Source organism: Kwoniella bestiolae, chromosome 2, assembly GCF_000512585.2.
Source record: "Kwoniella bestiolae CBS 10118 chromosome 2, complete sequence".
Taxonomy (NCBI): domain Eukaryota; kingdom Fungi; phylum Basidiomycota; class Tremellomycetes; order Tremellales; family Cryptococcaceae; genus Kwoniella; species Kwoniella bestiolae.
In genome coordinates, this window is record NC_089242.1 from 3635534 (window position 1) to 3654554 (window position 19021).

Here is a 19021-nt window from a genome sequence, read left to right on the forward strand (position 1 = left end):
CACAATCGCCAAGAAAAATGAATCATCCATCTCTCGTTCGAATGCTAACTTACCATTTCCTACCCTTCTGAGCTTGAGCTTGAGCTTGAGATCTGCCATTCCCATACCCGTACCCATTTGACCCTCCTCCACCACCACCTTGACTCATATATCCCATCATCGGCGCAGGCGTAACAGGTCTCGAATTCACTGTACTCCCCCCCTCCCGCTCAGAGGCATACGCATCTAATATCCTAACCACGTCCGTCGTGAGATATTCCAACTCCTTGATCTCCTCAATAGTCATGGGCTGAACCACCCTAACCTTCTGCTCTTGACCTGAAGTTCCACCCTCGTCCTCGTCATCACTCTCATTCTCTAGAACTTCGTCATCCCCATGTCCATCTACAATCTTCGAGCTACCCCTATTGACTTGAACGGTAGTCGACTTCCTCCATCGTTCGTCCCGTCCTTTCATCAGGGATTTACCCACCCCCTCGAAAACCCTTAACATACACCCATCGAGCAATACCTTCAATCGCTGAACATCGTCCAAGGCATGCAAGTTCCCAATGACAGGTAACCACCTATCGCACTCCAGTCCCCTTTGAGTGACCACCAGCTCATAAGCACCAAAGAGCATGTATGTCATGGGATCTAATCGAGTCACAGATCGTAGCTGGGTGATACCGCCTGTTTCTTTTCCTCCAAGGGGTACGTTACGCGATTTCTCGCCGAAAGAGTATAATCGCTTTTCGGCGGGGTTGAACGATTCGCTAGCTTGTTCGGGACCACCGACTTCTCGTTTACGGGAATTGACCGAGGATCCATGGATGAAAACCATCTGTAACGATTAAAACACCACATCACGTCAGTCAGCCAATCGGTCGTCGTCACGAGGGAAGAGAGAAAGTCTAACCCACCTTATCCTGCGACGTCCTACAAGTCTTATCGGAGGTCCTCAACGCAAAGTTCGGCGCATTCGCCATAGCGATCAGTGCAGCCAATAATGGCAGACTATTCCCATGCTCGTTCAATTCAGTCGGTACCGTCGTTCTCCTCCCAATTCTATTGACCGTCCCTCCAGCCGAAACAGCGATCACTCCAGCCTGGTCAAGGGATTGGAGCAAACTTCCTTTAACCTGTTTGATCTGGAGCATGGTAGGTTTCGATAGGAAATTGTCCGAGCAGAATTGGTTGGCCGTTCGGTATTCCCCTCGATCGTCCATTGCTGACCATGTGTTGTATGCTGATACGATCGCGAGAGGGTCAGATCGGAATGCGGGGGGACACCATGAGTCTTTGATTCGGTCGGCTTCGTTCTTCAGAGCGATGGGCGCCAGGAAGGGATCCCGGTTGGTCAGGACTGCTGCTAGTGTCAGAGCGGAATCCAAACATCTGAAGAAGGATCCGTATAAACATAGTTTGCCGATGGCAGCTTCAACAGGTAATTGAAGTAAGACCCGTCCGAGCGAAGTGAGGTTCTGGTTGGCATCCAACGCTCCAAGCATTCGCAGGGTTTCCATAGCAGCGACTATTCGACTAGGTTCGGGTGGCTCGATAGTTGCCGCAAGTACTTCTTCAACTTCACCGAGGTTGAGCGCCTATACACGAATAGTCAGTCCATTGAACAAACACTTTGCCCTGCACATCCGCACTAACCTTAACATGCATAACAACGTTACTCAGATCACTTCGTTTCATCTCCACCAACTGATGAGGATCCAGAGCCTGCAGTCTCTTCTTCGAGAGTAATCCATAATATTCACCTTCCCTGTGTCTTCCAGCTCGTCCAGCTCTCTGGTTCAAATTCGAGGATCCCACCCAAGCAGAAACAAGCGAAGACATGTGTCTCTCAGGATCATACCTCTTCTCCTTGACTCGGGCAGTATCGACCACGTACACCACATCAGGTATGGTGATGGACGTTTCAGCGATATTGGTAGCCAGTATAATCCTTCTAACACCTTTGGGAGGTGGTCTGAACACTTCCTTCTGTTCTGCCGCTGGGATCGTAGAGTGTAGGTAGTGGATGCTGAACTTCGATTGATCGTTGAAATTCGTTCCCAACAACGGTCTTCCTCTGGTATCCATTAAAATATCGGCGACTTTCTTGATCTCGTCCCATCCAGGTAAGAACACTAAGACGTGTCCATCATCCGACCGTTTCATTACGTCTGCAATGGTCAATGCCACGAGGGGATAAGGAATTTCCAGACCCATCCCTGATCCCGGACCGAAATTTGCGGGATCATGACTGAGTTCCTTGTTCAGGTATTCAGCCACATTCTTCTCGTTGAACACCCATCCTCCCTTGTTTTGCGGGATACCTTGCAATTGAGGTACGATCTCATCGAGATATGATCGCTCGACCGGGAAAGTACGTCCAGGTACTTCAGCAACGGGTGCTTCTCTACCACGCGCATCCGCAAAGTAACTCTTGAATAGAGTCGGGTCAATCGTAGCCGACATGAGAACGACTTTGAGAGGTTTCTTCCTGGATATTCGATCGGCAAGCAGTCGTTTTAAAACCACCAGCAATAAATCGGTATCGATATCTCTCTCGTGAACTTCATCTACGACTATATGAGTGACTTCATCCATCCGAGCCACAGCGTTGGGATCTGCCGTAGAGCCTAAAGCAGATTGCATCCTCTTGAGGAAGATACCGGTGGTACAGAAGGTGATACTTCCGTTAGGTTGAGGTAACTTGACATCGAATCTGACTTGATATCCAACTTCTCTGCCCAACGGTTGACCTCTTTCATCTGCTATTCGCTCGGCAACTGACATTGCGGCGAGTCTTCTAGGTTGCGTACAGACGATATTGCATTTCGCTCCCTCTCCTCGGTTGATATAATGGTCGAACAGCAGCTGAGGTACCTGAGTGGTCTTACCAGATCCAGTAGCAGCCATCACAATGGTAACGTCGTTGACTTCGATCTTAGCGAGAATTTCTGTCGCCCGAGATGTCACAGGAAGGGCATTTCGCTGAGCCCTCATAGCCTCGAGTTTGGGATCACTCTCGTAAGCTGCTAATCTATCTTGGAGATCCAGCGATTTGTTCATCAAATCCTTTTCGCTGGATTGGTGGTTTCTTCCAGACGACCAAGTAGGTAATGGGTGATGTTCACCGGCGGCTAAAGTAGAAGGAGGAGCGTTCGCCCATAATCCTGAATTCCTAATATCACCACATAATCCTTGTATATCTTCGTTGAGTCGATCAGACATCTGGAATACCAAATGGGGTGCCAGACCGAGGTTCGCACTTTTATCTTTCTTGGAAGCTTCGATGAAATCCTTCCATAATCCTGGATCACAGCTTTCCAAGTACTGCGTAACATCCAAATAGGCTTTCACTTGGGCACCTTTCTTACTTGATGATTGGCCCATACCTATCTTTCTGTTGCCAACAGTGATGACCGCATCCCAAACCATAACGCTTGATGGTTTACCTTTTCGTCCACCTTTATGAGAATTCTGAGTTGTTTGAGAAAACTCGATATCGGGTTTACCGAACTTGTACCTCGCACAATAGTATTCCATAAACTGTCGGGCGCGATCGTACGAGATTTCAGAACCGTCAGACAGCTTTGCGGTCTCGTTATTTCCTCCAGGTACAGGTGCTGAGGATGTGGGCCCAGCGCCGTTGGCTGCCGAAGGAGACTTTCCACCACCTTTGCCTTGCTCCAGCTATCATGGGCTCGACATTAGCCTAGGATGGACTTCCACAGCTAGTGATGCTTACCATTCCAGCAGCCGTAAGCTGAAGTACCGCACTGAGTGCTGCCAATTTCTCCGCCTCTTTCCTTGAAGGATGATCCCCCACCCCCATTATCCCCGATCGCGCATCACCATTAACCGTTACTCTGATCATCAAAAGCGTATCATCAGCTACTCCCTACGCCATCAACGACGGAGATTTCTGAGTAGCTCACCTACAAACCCTCTTATTCCCAATCATCCCTTCTTCAGCCCTATACTCCCCACTCATCTCCGCACCACCGCCATTCCCCAGATAATTCGCCAACGGGGCTTTTGGATTCTCTGCCCACTGTGCCTTCAGCTGCACACCTCTACCGTATTGATCCATGATCTGCGCATGATCCCTGAAGGGTGGTGATAGTTGTCTAGCATTGTTGTTTACGGCTCCTGAGCCAGAGCCAGAGGGACCCGCACCACCACCTCTTCGAGCGGCGTTGTGTCCCTTTGATGAACGATATTTCGAAGGTCCAGCCATGTCTTCTTCGTATTCCTCTGTTCCAGGACTTGTCGATTGACTACGATGGTGAGGTGAGGTCGCTCTAGGTGGAGGATGAGGGGATTGGGATCTTGGTCCGGTAGGTGGTGGCCTATCAGCTCTGGGACCTTGGGGAATAAGTTTACTTGATGAAGTACCCCTAGGACCAGTAGGTATAGGTTTAGATACTTTACTAGATGGCTGTGAGGGGATGAGAGTAGGTGAAGGAGCTCTTTTGGAAGGGATGGACGATGTTGGCTTTGCAACACTGGACGAAGAATGACGATGACATGTCAGCCCAAGTGGGAGTTAAGACGACAATGCAGAGGGGAAGGATAGAGGTAACATACCTTTCAGTCTGCTCTGATTGGTTATAAAACCCTCCTAATCTGTCTTTCAAGCTCTTCTTCTGAACTTCCTTCTCACCGTTCTTGCTTTGTGATTCACTATCAAACTTGGACGGATTACCAGTTCCGAATCGCTTCGCTCGTTCTTCAGCCTTTGTAAGCCCTCTTGGAGGTGGTAATGGTGGTGAAGGAGAACGAGAGTATGAATGGGAGTTTCGTCGAGGGATGTAAGAGTCCCCACGTAATGGTGAGTGACGCCGTCTGGGAGGAGTGGGACTTCTATACCGAGGAGGGGAGGGTGAGGGTGATAATGATCTCGAACGACTTCGTTCAGGAATGTATGTATCGGTTTCTCTGAGGGGTGATCTGACTCTTCTTCCTCGTTCTCTGGAGGGTGATCGGGAGTATCTTCTTCTAGGAGGTGAAAGGGGTGGACGATAACTTTCAATTTCCCTCCTATAAGCTGGTATACCACTTTTCTCGGGTGACCTTGACCTTGATCTTTCCTGACTGAAGGAGGGTTTAGCAGGTAATGAGAAAGAGGGTTTGGGTATACCCTGTGTTATTTGTGGTGTTAACGAGGTGGTAGATACAGGTTTGGAAGGTAATGAAAAGTTGATTCTAGCCGAGAGAGGTTGATTTGACATGGGTGTTAGAGTCGATCCATGCGGTACAAGTAGTCCTTGAGTTGACCTTGACCTGATGGCTGATAGGATTGAGGTGATTTTGATTATTATGATAAACGATATGATATGTTATGGTTCAGTGGTACTTGGTACGGAAAAGTTGAAGGTCGGATGTGATGACGAAATCTAGTGATTTTAATGTTGAAAATAAATTGGAGCAACGGTCCAAACGTTGACGGCAGTGTTTATGGTAGTAGCTAGGGTGGATCTTTTTGTATACTGATGATCTCCTTGTCCTCTTGATGATGTTGAGTTGAGGTGCACTCAAAGTACAAGAAAAGCTGCGCTGCACACGACGGCTCTTTTGATAATTTCGACATTAATCATGACCCTCCTCCTCCGTAACGGAACCAAATTCACAACTGATTCATCACTCGTATATATGCGATAAACGATGATGCATCATTCTCATTTCTCATTCAGAGAGACGATACTACTATACTACTACTATCTGCTGTATATGATCGACTATACCACCATCCATCCAAATGTCCTTGTCGCCCAGATTGGGATCCATATATCAGTTTTGTTGAAAATATCTGATAATCGTGTGTGAGATGTCTGCCTGCCTGAAAGCTATACACATGAACCAAATCATATTATCAGTGCTAGTGTTGAGGAGGATGATCCTGAGCTTCTCTATCAGCTACACTGGCGATGGCCGAAAATGGCGGTAAAGTAGTCTGCGATCGACCTGGATCGGCAGGTGGCTACGACAACCCAACGAAACGATCTGATCAGCTACCTTTCTCCTAAATTCTGAAGAGGCAGAACTACACTCACAACAATGAACATGGGGTTGATATTCCCCTGATGCCCATCAAAACTACTTATACTAGGCAACACTGTCCCCGCTCCTTGACCAGAAGCGTTCGAGATGGATTGTCTGCCCATTCCTATCCCATGGGACACAGCGACAGCTTTCGGATGACCATACGGACTAGTAGGTGCCGAGCCATTAATGCTAGACAGGAGGGGATGACCCAACCCCTCCATCTGTCCATGGAGAGAGAGGGAACTTCTCCCTTGGCCTAGTCTGCCCAACGAAGCTGATGAGGGTGCTGCACCGACATTGGCACGTACTTTGAAGTCGTGCGCTAGTTGAGATTCCAACGAGGCGGTCGAACGAGATGTGGGGCCATGTTGTTGTTTGAAAGATGAGATGGACGGTGCACGTTTGGTCTCGCGCTGTCGTAAGGGGTCGGGCCAATGTTCTCTTGCTCTTCTAGGTCCGGGACTACAGATACAAGTACAGCATGTCAGTGAACCTTCCCTCATCATGAAGGAGCAACAGGTCTACTCACTCGCTATCGACGGTATTCATCGTACCGACCGTCAATACGCTTCTCGAATATTGACCTTGACCAAAGCTCGACATCGAATGATCATCATCATCATCTCTCCTCCTTGCCTTATGTCTCCCCTCACCATGAACATCATCATAAGCTTTCAACGCAGCTGCACTAAGTCCAGATCTATTCGACATGGCGGAGTGTGCTGACTCATGGGATCGCACGGATGTCATACTAGAACTGGCAGGGACGTTGGGGTAGTTCCTCAGATTGCTCATAGAGGGGTTATGTCCAGGTGCAAGGGACGTCGAAGAAGGTGAGATATAATTCGATGAAGTTGACGGATGTTGCTGTTGGCGAGATTTGGACGAAGTACCAGATTCGTTGACGTTGGAGGAAGCGAATTCAAGTTCAGCTTTATTTTGACTTTGGTTTTGAGCTGCAATAAGCTGGTTTCTCTTCTGCATGACCGCTCGAGCTCTTTCCTTCTGCAATGCCGCTGCAGCTTCTCGTTTGGCCTTCTCAGCTTCCTTGGCTGCTTTTTCAGCTTCCTTCTTGGCTTTCTTGGGATCAAGTATCGTGGGGGGTTGAACAACCATTCGATCTTGTGGTCGATTACCTGACTGAGTTCGTTTGAGAGATGATCCTGAGTAATTGGGTTCTGCGACTGGGGTGAGATCAACTGTAGAGCCTTTGTCGGCGGCTCCACCAAAGACCGAACTGAGACCCCACTTCTTCTTCTTTCCACTGACTGCAAGTTTGTCCACCCGCGCTGCTCCAACGGTAGGTTCGATGGGAGGTGCCAATGAGATCTGGGATGTCGAAGCTTGTCGAGGACTTTCTTCAGCATACCGCTGTTGCTGCTGCTGTTGGACATATGCTGCGACGTGCGGCTTGAGCTGATCGTACGGAAGTCTCGCAGAAGGTTCAGGAATCGAGGTGGAAGAGTAATTGTTGAAAGAAGGGTTAGAGTTGAGAGCGGTATGAGATCCTTCGTATACTGAACCGTCGTACACGGTTGACTGCGGGGGAGGAGAACGATGAGTAGACATGGCCACGTCGCTTGTCCACTGCTGCGATCGAGCTCGAGGGTCGATCTGTTGGGTTTGAGCAAGACCAGGAGAAGGAGCAGGTCTATTACCGTAACTTGCAAGATCATCCGTGGGCAAGTCCAATTCTCGAAGTTGGTGAACCAATGCTGATGCTGAGGAATACGTTCGCGCATCTTGATTGTGACCGTGCATTTGAGCAGGAGGGAAGAATCTCGATCCGGCCGGCGAAGCGCTGTCGGGAGTGCCCAGAGGAGGAGGGAGGGTCCGCATATCGCCATTGGCGAAGGCAGGTCGGGCTTCGTGAGGGGTGTGAGAGTGAGAAGGAGGAACTTGACGAGGAGGTGCTTGTGCAATCTCGGCAGGGAGGTTTCGGAGAGCCCCAGGTTGAGGTTGACCTTGTGAGAAGGGGATGTGAGGAAGAGGTGGAGTCTGCTGTAGGTGAGGAAGGGTCTCGTGGAAGTACGCGTGATCGATACATTGAGCTGACGTTAATCGGTATTTGGGATTGTACCTCAATAGATCGTGAATACAATCGACCAAAGACTGAGGTACGTTCTCTCCAAACAGGCCTCTGAACCATACAGGTTGACGCTGAATAGACAATATGTTATTAGGCTGACGAATATGCAGAACATTGACAAGTACGCACCTTTGGGAAAGAGAATCCAACATTCTTAGCCAACTTGATACCGGAGTTCCATGGCCCACCACCTATAATCTGTCCTCTTTCATCCACACCGTATTCTCCACTAGGTTCACCCATAGTTTCTGTTATCCTATAGACCTGGTCTATCTCGCTAACACCAGGAAACAGAGGCTTGAGGTTGACCATTTCGGCCAAGATCGTTCCCAAGGCCCACATATCTACCGGTGGTCCATAATCAGTCGAACGAAGAAGAACTTCAGGAGCACGATACCATCTAGTTGAGACGTATTCCGTATAAGGAGGTTTGGAATTCGTTGCTCTTGCTAAACCGAAATCCGCAAGTTTGACTATTACCCTCACGTCTTTCTCGTACTTGAGCTGATCGTCTGTCGGCGGCAACACCCCCGAACCTTCTATTCGAGAATTATTGATTTGAGCCAATGTCGATGCGCTGAGATAATCCGTTAATCCTGTTGTGGTCACAAGCAGATTCTCAGGTTTCATGTCTCGATGGAAGTAGCCGTATTGGTGTATGTGGTGTAGACCAGCCGATATCTGATGGAAACAACTCGCTATCAGACCAGCTGCTAGCGGTCGTCCCCTTCGCGATTTCGTTAACTGGTATAGATTGCCCTCCATACATTCGAATACGAAGTAGAGTTCGCGGGATTTGGGTGAGATGAAGGCGTCATAAAGGGGTATGATAGCAGGATGAGGGGGTATTTTACTGAGTGACTATGAACAGGAGGAGTGCGATTAGTCGATCGCACCAGCTATTCTCTCTATTCATGTCATCAATCGAAGCATGCGATTACTCACCACTAGTTCTCCTAGCGTTCTCGCCTGTTTCCATCCACCTTCCCACACCCTCTTCATCCTCTTCAACGCGACCAACCTTTTCCCCGCCCACTCAGGTCTCGCTCCTGCTCCGCATTGCATCGCCGATAGTATAATATCTGATTTGACCGGAGAGTGCCAATCACATAGCCAGACTGTGCCGAATGATCCGTCTCCCAGGCACTTTAATTCTGTGTATTTTCTCTCTCCACCTGTAAGCCAGTATCACGGTCGTTATTATGAAGAAGCGAGGAAGGGGGAACAGAAGGTGGGAAGGGATTTTCGGTCAGCTAAACACGAACAGGACTGACTAGACGAACTCGACTCACGAGGATCCTCCGTGCCTATCCTACCGTCATCCTCTTCTCCGTCCACTACCATTCGATTCTCCTTATGACCAGGCTCTCGACTTGTACTTCGATAATCATTGACCGCGATGGGGGAGGGATGTGAAGAGGAAGAAGGGGACTGTCTGCGTCTGGTAGAAGGTCCAGCCACTTGGGTATGCCAATCAGGCTGCTGCTGTCGTTGTGGTTGTGGTTGTGGTTGTGGTTGTGGTTGCTGCTGCTGCTGCTGATGGTTGTACCCCTGATGATGGTCAGGTTGTTGGTACATATTCGTTGAGGACGAGGATGATTGATGAGGTTGAGCTTGAGGACTATCAGGAGTGTGCAGGTAAACGTTGGGTGGTGGTGATCTGTATCTGTCTTCTCCTTCCGGTGATGGATATGCTGAATGGGTATGAGAATGAGGATGATGGGTGTACTTGTCACTGTAATGAATGGTGGGCGCTAGAGCGACAGGTACAAAAGCTGTTGACATGGCTCTGTTCGGTGAAGGTGGTAGTTGGAAGGGATGAGGGATGGACGATCAAACCAATTTCCACCTAATCATTTGCTGGGTTTGTTGATGATGTATGAGTTTGAAGGAAGAGGTTTGTTTGGGAAGGCCAAGATGCGTATGAAGGGATCACCCAGCTATGGTTGTGGTATCGTCCTTGGCATGTGCTGAGTTGATGTTGAGATTGAGGTTTATTTGATGGTCGTGTTGGGTGTAATCGAAATCAATGTTTAAGATATAATGTATGTGGATGTATCACCAATGGTTGTTTTGACCAACTGCGGTATTTGGTATCTTTGGTCAAATGAAGGGATTGATGATGATAGCAACTAGAAGATGATCGATCACTGGAATCATTAGTTTAAAATCCTATCCTCATTCTATGCTCATTCCATACACCCCATACACCCCATAAATTCAATCGAGACACGCATCATAGGGGGAAAACACGAGACAGAACCCGAAGAGCGGACAAACTCCAAAGTCCAATCAAGACCACATGCAAGGAACAGACAGAAGGAGAATCTCCTAAGAATTCCCTCATCCAAGCATACCAATGATGCCCGAAATAGGACTTTCATGTGCGTTTCAAAGATTCCAACTGAAAGAGAATGGTGTACTCACCCGAAGCACCATACAGTATGTCCAAACGGCCCGCCAAATGTCTGGTTTCGTCTCGTTCCCTCTCACTGATCTATTCTATCTATGCCTGTTGGAGTGAATTGATCCTTCTTATCGAACTGAATAGAACAGCAGTCGGCCCCTTGACTTTGAGCGAAAGTGCAATGCCCGAGAGGAATATTGCTATTGCTATTCCAACGCTTGAATGATCCCTATTTCTTCCTGTCCTAGCCGTTATGAACTGAACTAAACTTCCTCCACCGGACTGATTTTGAGTGGTTGTCGTGCTATACCGATGTATACTCTATCTATGATGATGGAGAGAAGTGGTTTGAAAGTTTGAATTGGAATGAATTGAAATGAAATGAATTGGGTTAAGTTCCGGATTTCACCAAGCTAAGCAGGCGAGGAACGTAATACTCGTAACAGTGTAATCGCAATCGCAATCCCACACTGACTGACGCCTCTCCGATCGCACTTGTATTTTCCTATGTTGACCTCTTGTCTCGTTTCTATTTCCGTACCATGAGCGGCAACGTGACTTGTATGCAAATTATGATGACAGCAACGAGGAATGGGATGAGATGTGATAATAATGACATCTACATCTAGTCATTCCACTACCAGTGGATACAAAGCTTGTACATGCACGAATCTGACAAAGAGAGCCTTAATTATGCGCTAAGCTTACATCGGTGAAGATACTGAAATCCACTAAAAATTGCTAAAATGCGACTAAAACAAGTCGACAAATCCTTTTACTGTACCTTTCTCACACCCATCCACCCATCCACTCACCACCCAGGCTGCCAATCCTGCCCAGCGGCGATTGAACCTGTGTGCAGCACAACAGAAGACCTGACTGATCTCATGCATGTAGTACTTTGGATTTGAGCTAGTAAACCAAGCAAAAGCAAGATCTTGATGGTCCTACCCTACGAGTGCGCTCGAGAAAACCACCAGTCTAAGACAATCGTTCGATAGATCGACCTTATTCCGACTCATAAAAGCCAAGTCTAGACTAGAGGAGACTAGACCACCGAGCTAGAATGGGGACATCGTACGTATGAAAGAATGTGCATGTACGCGTGTCATTCTCAGAGAATAAATATAAAGCCTCCAAAACAATCTTGTGCCTAGGACTAAAGTACTGTATCTGTAACTAATTCGATTCCTCTAGTACAAAACCAGACCCAGGTTAGGCTAGGCTAATCTCACCGGAGGGTTTCCTTTCAAATATACCGTAAGCTCTCGTTATGCCTCTAGCTGTCTCGCTCCAAGTCGGAATTTTAGTTATAACAGATGCTAAACTTTATTTTCTCATGTTGAACGCCATCTAACTGGCCCGCATGCTGTTCCTGTTGGACATACATATGATCTACCGCATGCGAACCATCAACCTCTTCCGGATGATCGACATGTCATAGTAAGATATAGGGGTGCGCACGCAGCCTGGATGCAGGTTCACGGACAAACAAAGTTTACAGGAAACAGAACACAGAACGAGGATTGAAGGGTGCAGTGGTTAGCACGCGCTCACGGCTACGTATGTCGATGGCGCTCTCTAGGAACGTAGTTTGGCCCTGACTGTCGTGAACGTCCGCCCACGTGAGAGAGCTGGTACATTGCATCTCCGAGATAAAAAGATTCCGTGGCTCCGCCGAGGCGACGAGAGCTGTAGCTTCCAGTGTGTTGGATGGGATACTTTATCCTTGAATCAGTCGGTCCGGAATGACCCAGAAATCTTATAAAGTATCGAGCAGACCATTGTGAACTCAAGCCAGTCGTCGTACCGACATTTCCGACATTGATTGCACTAATATTGCGAGGTTTGTCCACTACACGTCCTGTGGTATACATGCAGCTATCTACCAACGTAGAATCAACCAGGAATGTTCAATTCCATCTCTAAAGCAGGTAATCTATACCCAACGTCCATCTCTAAGTGACCAACCTCCCTTTTCTCCTTCACCACCAACTCATCCTCATATCCATCCAACCTACTCTCACTCAACATCAATTCGATAGGGACCAACTCATCCTCCTTGTGGGGCGCACCGCTGAGATCCAAAGGCGTCAAAGTGAGATTTAGGATTTCCACCGATACAGGACTAGAGGGACTCAGCTCCATACTGGCCCTACGTATCGTCCTCAATCCGTGAGAACACTGTACGAACGGATCGTTGAAATTAAGATTGATCTCCGGTTCTGCATGGGATTTATCAAAGACGGTTCGCAAGCCTAAACCCGCCAAGAGGGGTGTCCATTTGCTCGTACCATGGCCTATGACCGGGGTATCGTTCGCACCCGGCGAGTTGGGGGAAGATCCGAATTTCGGAGTGAGATCGGGGATTGTACCATGAGTCTTCGATCGGGGTATATCAGGTCTGGAGCTCGATGATCTTCTCAATGTCGATACATTGGTACTTGATGGGTTGGGACTACTTGTCAGACTCCTACTTCCCCGTCTTCCTTCTCTGTCTATCGGTCTTCTCGGTCCAGCAAGGATATTCTTGTTATTCTTGGTATTTGGTGAGAGATGAGAGGCAGATGGTGATCGGCTGGGTCCAGCGTGGGTATCGGCAGGTAAAGGATACCCAGCTTTGAGGAGAGTTTGTCGGACGGTCATTGAGGGGGAAGGTAAATGCGATTGAATAGAGGAGGGAGGTAATTTCAGGTGTAGTCGTGTGAGGTAGAAGATATCCTGGTAGCCTAGATTGCAGAATTTAGATTCGAGGGTTTCCAGCTAAAAGGAGAGTGATCATGTCAACGTCAGATCAATGATCTGGGCGAGTATCTGAGCGAGGTACGAAGGGAGAAGCTGCAATGGGGTAACTGAGGGTGGAGAGGAATGCTAAACTCACTTTACCACTCCTACACATCAGCTGCCTTCCACTTCCCTTTGCGATCTTTGCTCGAGCGTATCGCTTGACTACTTCCAAGGCGTAGTAGAACGACGGAGGGTGAGACGGGTCGGTCTTTTCGAGGCACTGGAGAGACACGCATGAACGTGTATCAGCGGACTGCTTCCGTACGGACGTACGCTGATATAGAGGAATTGAACGGCCCTGACCCAATCAGAGATCGGATAGGCATCATTCCAAGAGAAGAGATACTCACCGATATCACTTCGGAGAACTTGAGAGTTGACATGCTGTACCGAAGCTGGTCCGTAGGGATTTATGGTCCGTCGGAGTGCGGGGATGAATCTGTGATGGGAGAGGATGAATCTACTACTGTTTGCAGTGAATAGGCAGGATGGAAAGTATGTCTCGTTGAATGAAGCCTCTCTTAGTCTAATACTGCTAGTACAGATGGGTCGATTGATTGATTGAATGAACAAATGATTGATTGATTGATTGATTGATTGATTGATTGATTGATTGATTGATTGATTGATTGATTGATTGGGTCCTTTATATTAGATATATCTTGGGCGATTCAACCAGATGATTGATATTCTCTTGAGAGTTATTAACGTCGATCTTGGCGAATATTGATCGACTAGAGAATGGAATGGAATTTTTATTGATAGCTAGGAAAGGCACGAACGTCCTGTATGAATGAATGGAAATGATACTGATGAATTCCACAACTCAGTCGAAGGCTAAGTGAACATACAAAGAAAAAGTAAGACTACACTTAGCCTCCCTATACCTGGGGGTTTAGTTATATATCATCAAGGGGAACGGTATGAAAAAGTCTCGGAGAGATTGATTGTATTCCAATTCCAATTCATTGGTGGTTGGTGTGTCACCCACTCGTGATCAGGTACAAAAAGCCTTCAACACTTATGGCATGATAGTTATCCAATTATGTATATACTTGACCCACACCTCACCTTTCTTCGGTCTCGGCACGTCTGCTGCAATTTGCAAGACGATTCCTACAGCGGAACACCGAGGATTTGCAGTACTGGAAATAACGTCAACATCCCATCTCTCCTGGCGAATGAGTCATCGGATCCTAATCTACTGTAGGTAAGATTAGGTGATCTGCCTGGGCTGGGTTGGCCTGGTAAAAAACCCTCATACCTCAGCTGGTGAAGGGGTGAAACCGGTTTTTAAAAATATGACGGCATATTTAATTAAGATTTCAGATGTTCCGGTATCGCGGCTGGGATATCACGTACAATGGGGGACTTGCACGGAGTTCGAAGTTTACAGTGCAGTACGAGTATTGTCGGATGCAGGGAGAGTACCTGTACGGTACAGCACCGAGGGTGCAATGAGTTTGTTTATGCTATTGATCAAAAAATAGACGGCGAACGGTGAACCAAAAAGTGTAAAACGTAAAACGGATCGACACCGTGCCTGTACATCACCTCGTCCCAGCTGGGTGAATCACCTGGTGTTTGGTGTCGGGATGCCATTGTTATTGTGATTGCGATTCCAGCTGAAAAGCGAGGCGAGATATCTCACATGGTTTCAGGTGATCCATTCTATGAGGGTCGAACCGTCTGGTTTGGGTCTGGAGCACTGCTGTACAATCGTTCAGTATCCTCGCTCTTGGCCCTACCTGGCGCCGATCGTACTATAGGAACTCCCAAAACGTACATTACGTTTGGCAGTACAACAATACCTTACGATACACCAATGGACGTTGCCGTTGCCCTCGGTATCAAGTTATCCTCCAGCACGAAAATCTTCCTGGTTCTGTACAGCTCGCTCAAAGATAATAACACCGAAGGCGAAGGGATCAAAATAAGGATGTACAGATGGATAAATGGCTTTTCGAAGATGGAACCAAAATTGATTTGATCCCATCCTATCCCATCCCATCCGCAGGCAAAGGTACGGCCAATGAAATTCCTTCAATATGTTAACTTAACATCATCATTCTCCAAAACTCCAAAAGCAGTACTGTAGGCTAAGGTGAGGACCGCCAGGTTAGGTCATTCGTGGCTTAGCTCACATTATGCGTATCTATGTCCCTAATCCACTCGCCACTCGAACACCGTAAGGCATGACCATTGATTGAACATGAACGTGCTGATGTCACGGTATGAAGTAGTGTAAACAAAGGGAAGGATCAAAGGACTTACCGCCGGAAGGGGAAGGGGCCAACTCTTCCTGATATTGTATTTTCAGGATATCGTTAAGCGTGAACAGGCAAACACATGTGCTGTACCTCAATCTCGTAAGTGGGTGTCCTTCCATACCCCGTATCATCCACACTATAAATATCGATCAACTCCAAAACTGTGTAGTACAGTAGTACACTAATGAGCACGAGCAGAAGTCCGATCCGATGCCCGCCTTATCGTCCTATCATCGAACACATCCTTGATATTCAAGATGGACTTTCGGGATCGGGCAAAGCTTTTAGGCACGCCGCTGAGATCATAGCAGACACCGATACAGCCATGACCGAGTATCAGATTCCGGTGAACGATCACCGTACCAGGTCTGCTCCCTGCGTTTGATCAAAGTGCATCGACACAGCGCTTGAGTGAAAAGCGACTTGACATGTGGGTGTTCATAGACAAGGACATAGATATAGAGTATACAAATCATACGGATATACAGATATACAAGCTACGGACCATTCTTATACACATTTTCGACACTGGCATTGTGAGAGTATTATAAAAACAAGTTACTCAAAGTATACGATCGAATCGAGTCGAACCCAACATTTTGTCCACATAATGATAGTCCATACACCATCTTCCATTCTGATCCCGCAGACAAATCACCATTCCTTTCCCAAACCCAGTCTAACAGTATATCGGATATTGCCCTCTCGCTCATTGTCAATGTCCAAATTCCATCCTCCCCACAGCCCTAGCCCCTTGAACCGCAGGATCATCAACCCCCATGACCCTCTTGAACCTCACTTTCTCCTCACTCCGCGCCAACCCATCCAATAACATCTTCCTATATCCCCTGGAACTCATCAACCCCCCACCTAACACCAAGACAGTCCTTTCCAACTTGACCTCACTGGAATCTCCAAGGCATTCCAAGGTCAATTCGATTAGGGGTTGAATCGATTTCGAGACTATCTTCATAGCTTCCATTTGCGATTTCATTTCCATCTCCTCTTCCTCCGAGGGTATTCTCGGTGTACGTTCCAGATCCAGATCCGGTGTACTCAGCTCGAGTATTGATCCAGCCTCACATTCACTCTCACTTTCCATATCTATATCACTAGCTTCACTTCCATCCTCGCTTCCTGGAGGGGTGGGTAATCCACTGACTCTTCCTAATGGGGCGTCCTCGGGGAAAGCCCATTTCAACACCACCCTAGCTGCTCCGGCGATCATGGCGTTTCGTTTCGCAGTGGCTTGACCGATATCCAGCCCTGCCAAAGAGTCATGGGACAGCGAGGCGAGGTTGATCAGATCGGCTGGGTCGGCCGTACCGAAGTATTCTAATATATCTTGATGGAGGGGTAATAACGGTAGAGTGGGGGTTGAGTAGATGGATGATGAGGCGTGTCGATCTGCTACAGCGAGGACACTCCGTATAGCCAGACGACCAAGCCAGAATGCTGAGCCTTCGTCGCACAGCCTATGATAGTATCATACATCAGCTAAGTCCGTAATATCTGTGCAATGCGTTATGTCCATTGAGGCAGGGGAAAAGAGATGTTATACCCACAGATATCCCCATCCTCTAGCTATAGCAACATCTTCCAACGGCAGACCAGCTTTCTTGCTAGGTGGTTGATCGGAGATTTTAGGCGATACCCTAATTGTCCTTCCGATAGTACCTGTACCAGCGACAACGGCTACTACATGATCTATTCCCGGAATATCCAGCGCAGGCGCAGCGAGCAGGTTGACATCTGCAGGTCAAGATTTGGTGTGTAAGTCAAAGGCGATTAGGTAGAATCAATGGGACAGACATACCATTGGATAATTTGATTCTATCTTGTGTCAAACACAGCGCACCCGTCGCATGACTCATAAATCCCTTTGCGTCCGATTCACAATTTACGCCTGCCAGACCGAGCCAGGCATATTGGAAGATCGGAATATTGAGGTTGGGTAATTTCGAGGATTCGCCCTTCGTGAGATCTGTTGATGTAAGAGCAGAAGAGGGAATATAAAGGTCCGTAGGGAGGTAGATGGTAGACAGCTGAGATAATGCTCGATAGGTCGCTAAGAGCAGTGATTGAGAGGCAGCTTCGTACCCTACACTTTGACTATAAATAAAACAAGATATCAGCTAGTGTGCTTGATAGATATCCGAACGCACTGTGTGTGAGATGAAGCAGGTCACACGACAAGTCGACTCACATATTACATGGACCAGCTATGCCTTTGACCTCTACTCCGTCGTTCGAGCGAATCACGACACATACTTTGGATCCTCCCCCATCGGCACAGAGCACCAACTGGGGGATGGAGGGTGAGGGTGGAGGGGTGGGTAGTCGGGTGGTCATGATGTAGTATTTATCACTTGTATTCAAAAGTCGAGAGATTAAAGGAAAGTAGGTCTAAGTATTATAGTGTTGCCGGCGGTCTCGAGGATGGAATGGAAGTATCGAAGAGAACGAGTCTTGTACCGAAGAGAGTTCAATCTGGGTATTTGGATATCGCAAGGATAGGTTTTTTTTTCGTGCAGTCCCCTTTCCCATATAAGTCGACCCCATGCATCCAATTGACTTTCTGATATTTCGATGATTTGACGATTTGGTGATTTGTTGATAAAGGATGTACCCTATACCATCTACCGATCAAAGCGATCACGGAGATAAAGTAATTGATCCCTTGTTGGTGGGAACGGTGAAAGCGGCGTAAAGGTGTTGTGTAGGAATGACGACGATCCGTTGCTTGTTGTTTGTATACTGTTTACGGAGTGTTTGTACCAAATGGTGGTAGTGTCAGTTGTTCCGATCGATCCCGGTGCTATCAGAAAAGGGGTATTGGGATGACACTAGGGGATGATGGTCGATAGGATAGATAGTACAAACAAAGGGAAAGGAGGGGTTATGTTGTTGATGAGGGGTACTAGACAAAGGGATGATATAACTTTATTCTGGATAGTGGGGGAGGGCGGGTGCGAAAGGTGTATGCCAAGGACGGTTGGCTTGTGTCTTCTTTGTGTTTGGATAATAACGTATCAAGGAGGTATTGTATCTGTATGTGAGAGATGAACGGATGGATGAATATCAGATGATTGATAAAAAGCAGTTTCAGCTTGCTGTTGCAGTGTGGATATTCTCTTGTCAGCCATACGAGTGTCTAGTAGTATGTCATATATGTATCGGCCTCCTCCGCTTGATCGCCGCATTCCCCTAGCTCATTTCCTCCCCACCTAAGGAGTTTATAGACGTGAAAATGATCCGGTCCTTACCCGCATCAGAAATCAGAGGGATCATCCTTTGTCCTTTCTATCCCATCATACAGTATGCATAAGCATAAACCCACAAAACACAAACTCAAACTCAATCATTCTGGAACATCAACATCAACCACGCGAACCGCATTCCAGACTTGGTAGATCCATTCCCGATGATCTTGATCGGTGA

At 47.5% G+C, this 19021-nt stretch overlaps 4 protein-coding genes across 4 annotated transcripts; all 4 read right to left on the reverse strand.

Annotated features, from left to right (window-relative positions):
• Window positions 1-49: 49 nt before the first annotated feature.
• Window positions 50-5213, reverse strand: I302_104513 (uncharacterized protein; the record flags this gene model as incomplete). The annotated part of the gene is made up of 6 exons (XM_019189868.1): window positions 50-823; window positions 903-1583; window positions 1642-3672; window positions 3728-3848; window positions 3918-4487; window positions 4570-5213. The coding sequence occupies 6 exons, from the start codon at window positions 5211-5213 to the stop codon at window positions 50-52; spliced, it is 4821 nt and encodes a 1606-aa protein (XP_019049430.1).
• A 647-nt stretch (window positions 5214-5860) lies between these two features.
• Window positions 5861-9901, reverse strand: I302_104514 (uncharacterized protein; the record flags this gene model as incomplete). Its single annotated transcript, XM_019189869.2, has 6 exons — window positions 5861-5962; window positions 6036-6489; window positions 6557-8187; window positions 8246-8977; window positions 9062-9291; window positions 9409-9901. The coding sequence occupies 6 exons, from the start codon at window positions 9899-9901 to the stop codon at window positions 5861-5863; spliced, it is 3642 nt and encodes a 1213-aa protein (XP_019049431.2).
• Window positions 9902-12422: 2521 nt separating this feature from the next.
• Window positions 12423-13693, reverse strand: I302_104515 (uncharacterized protein; the record flags this gene model as incomplete). The annotated part of the gene is made up of 3 exons (XM_019189870.1): window positions 12423-13286; window positions 13405-13530; window positions 13661-13693. The coding sequence occupies 3 exons, from the start codon at window positions 13691-13693 to the stop codon at window positions 12423-12425; spliced, it is 1023 nt and encodes a 340-aa protein (XP_019049432.1).
• A 2602-nt stretch (window positions 13694-16295) lies between these two features.
• Window positions 16296-17932, reverse strand: I302_104516 (uncharacterized protein; the record flags this gene model as incomplete). The annotated part of the gene is made up of 4 exons (XM_019189871.1): window positions 16296-17055; window positions 17146-17332; window positions 17397-17692; window positions 17787-17932. 4 exons carry the CDS (start codon window positions 17930-17932, stop codon window positions 16296-16298), a joined length of 1389 nt encoding a protein of 462 aa, XP_019049433.1.
• Window positions 17933-19021: the final 1089 nt, after the last annotated feature.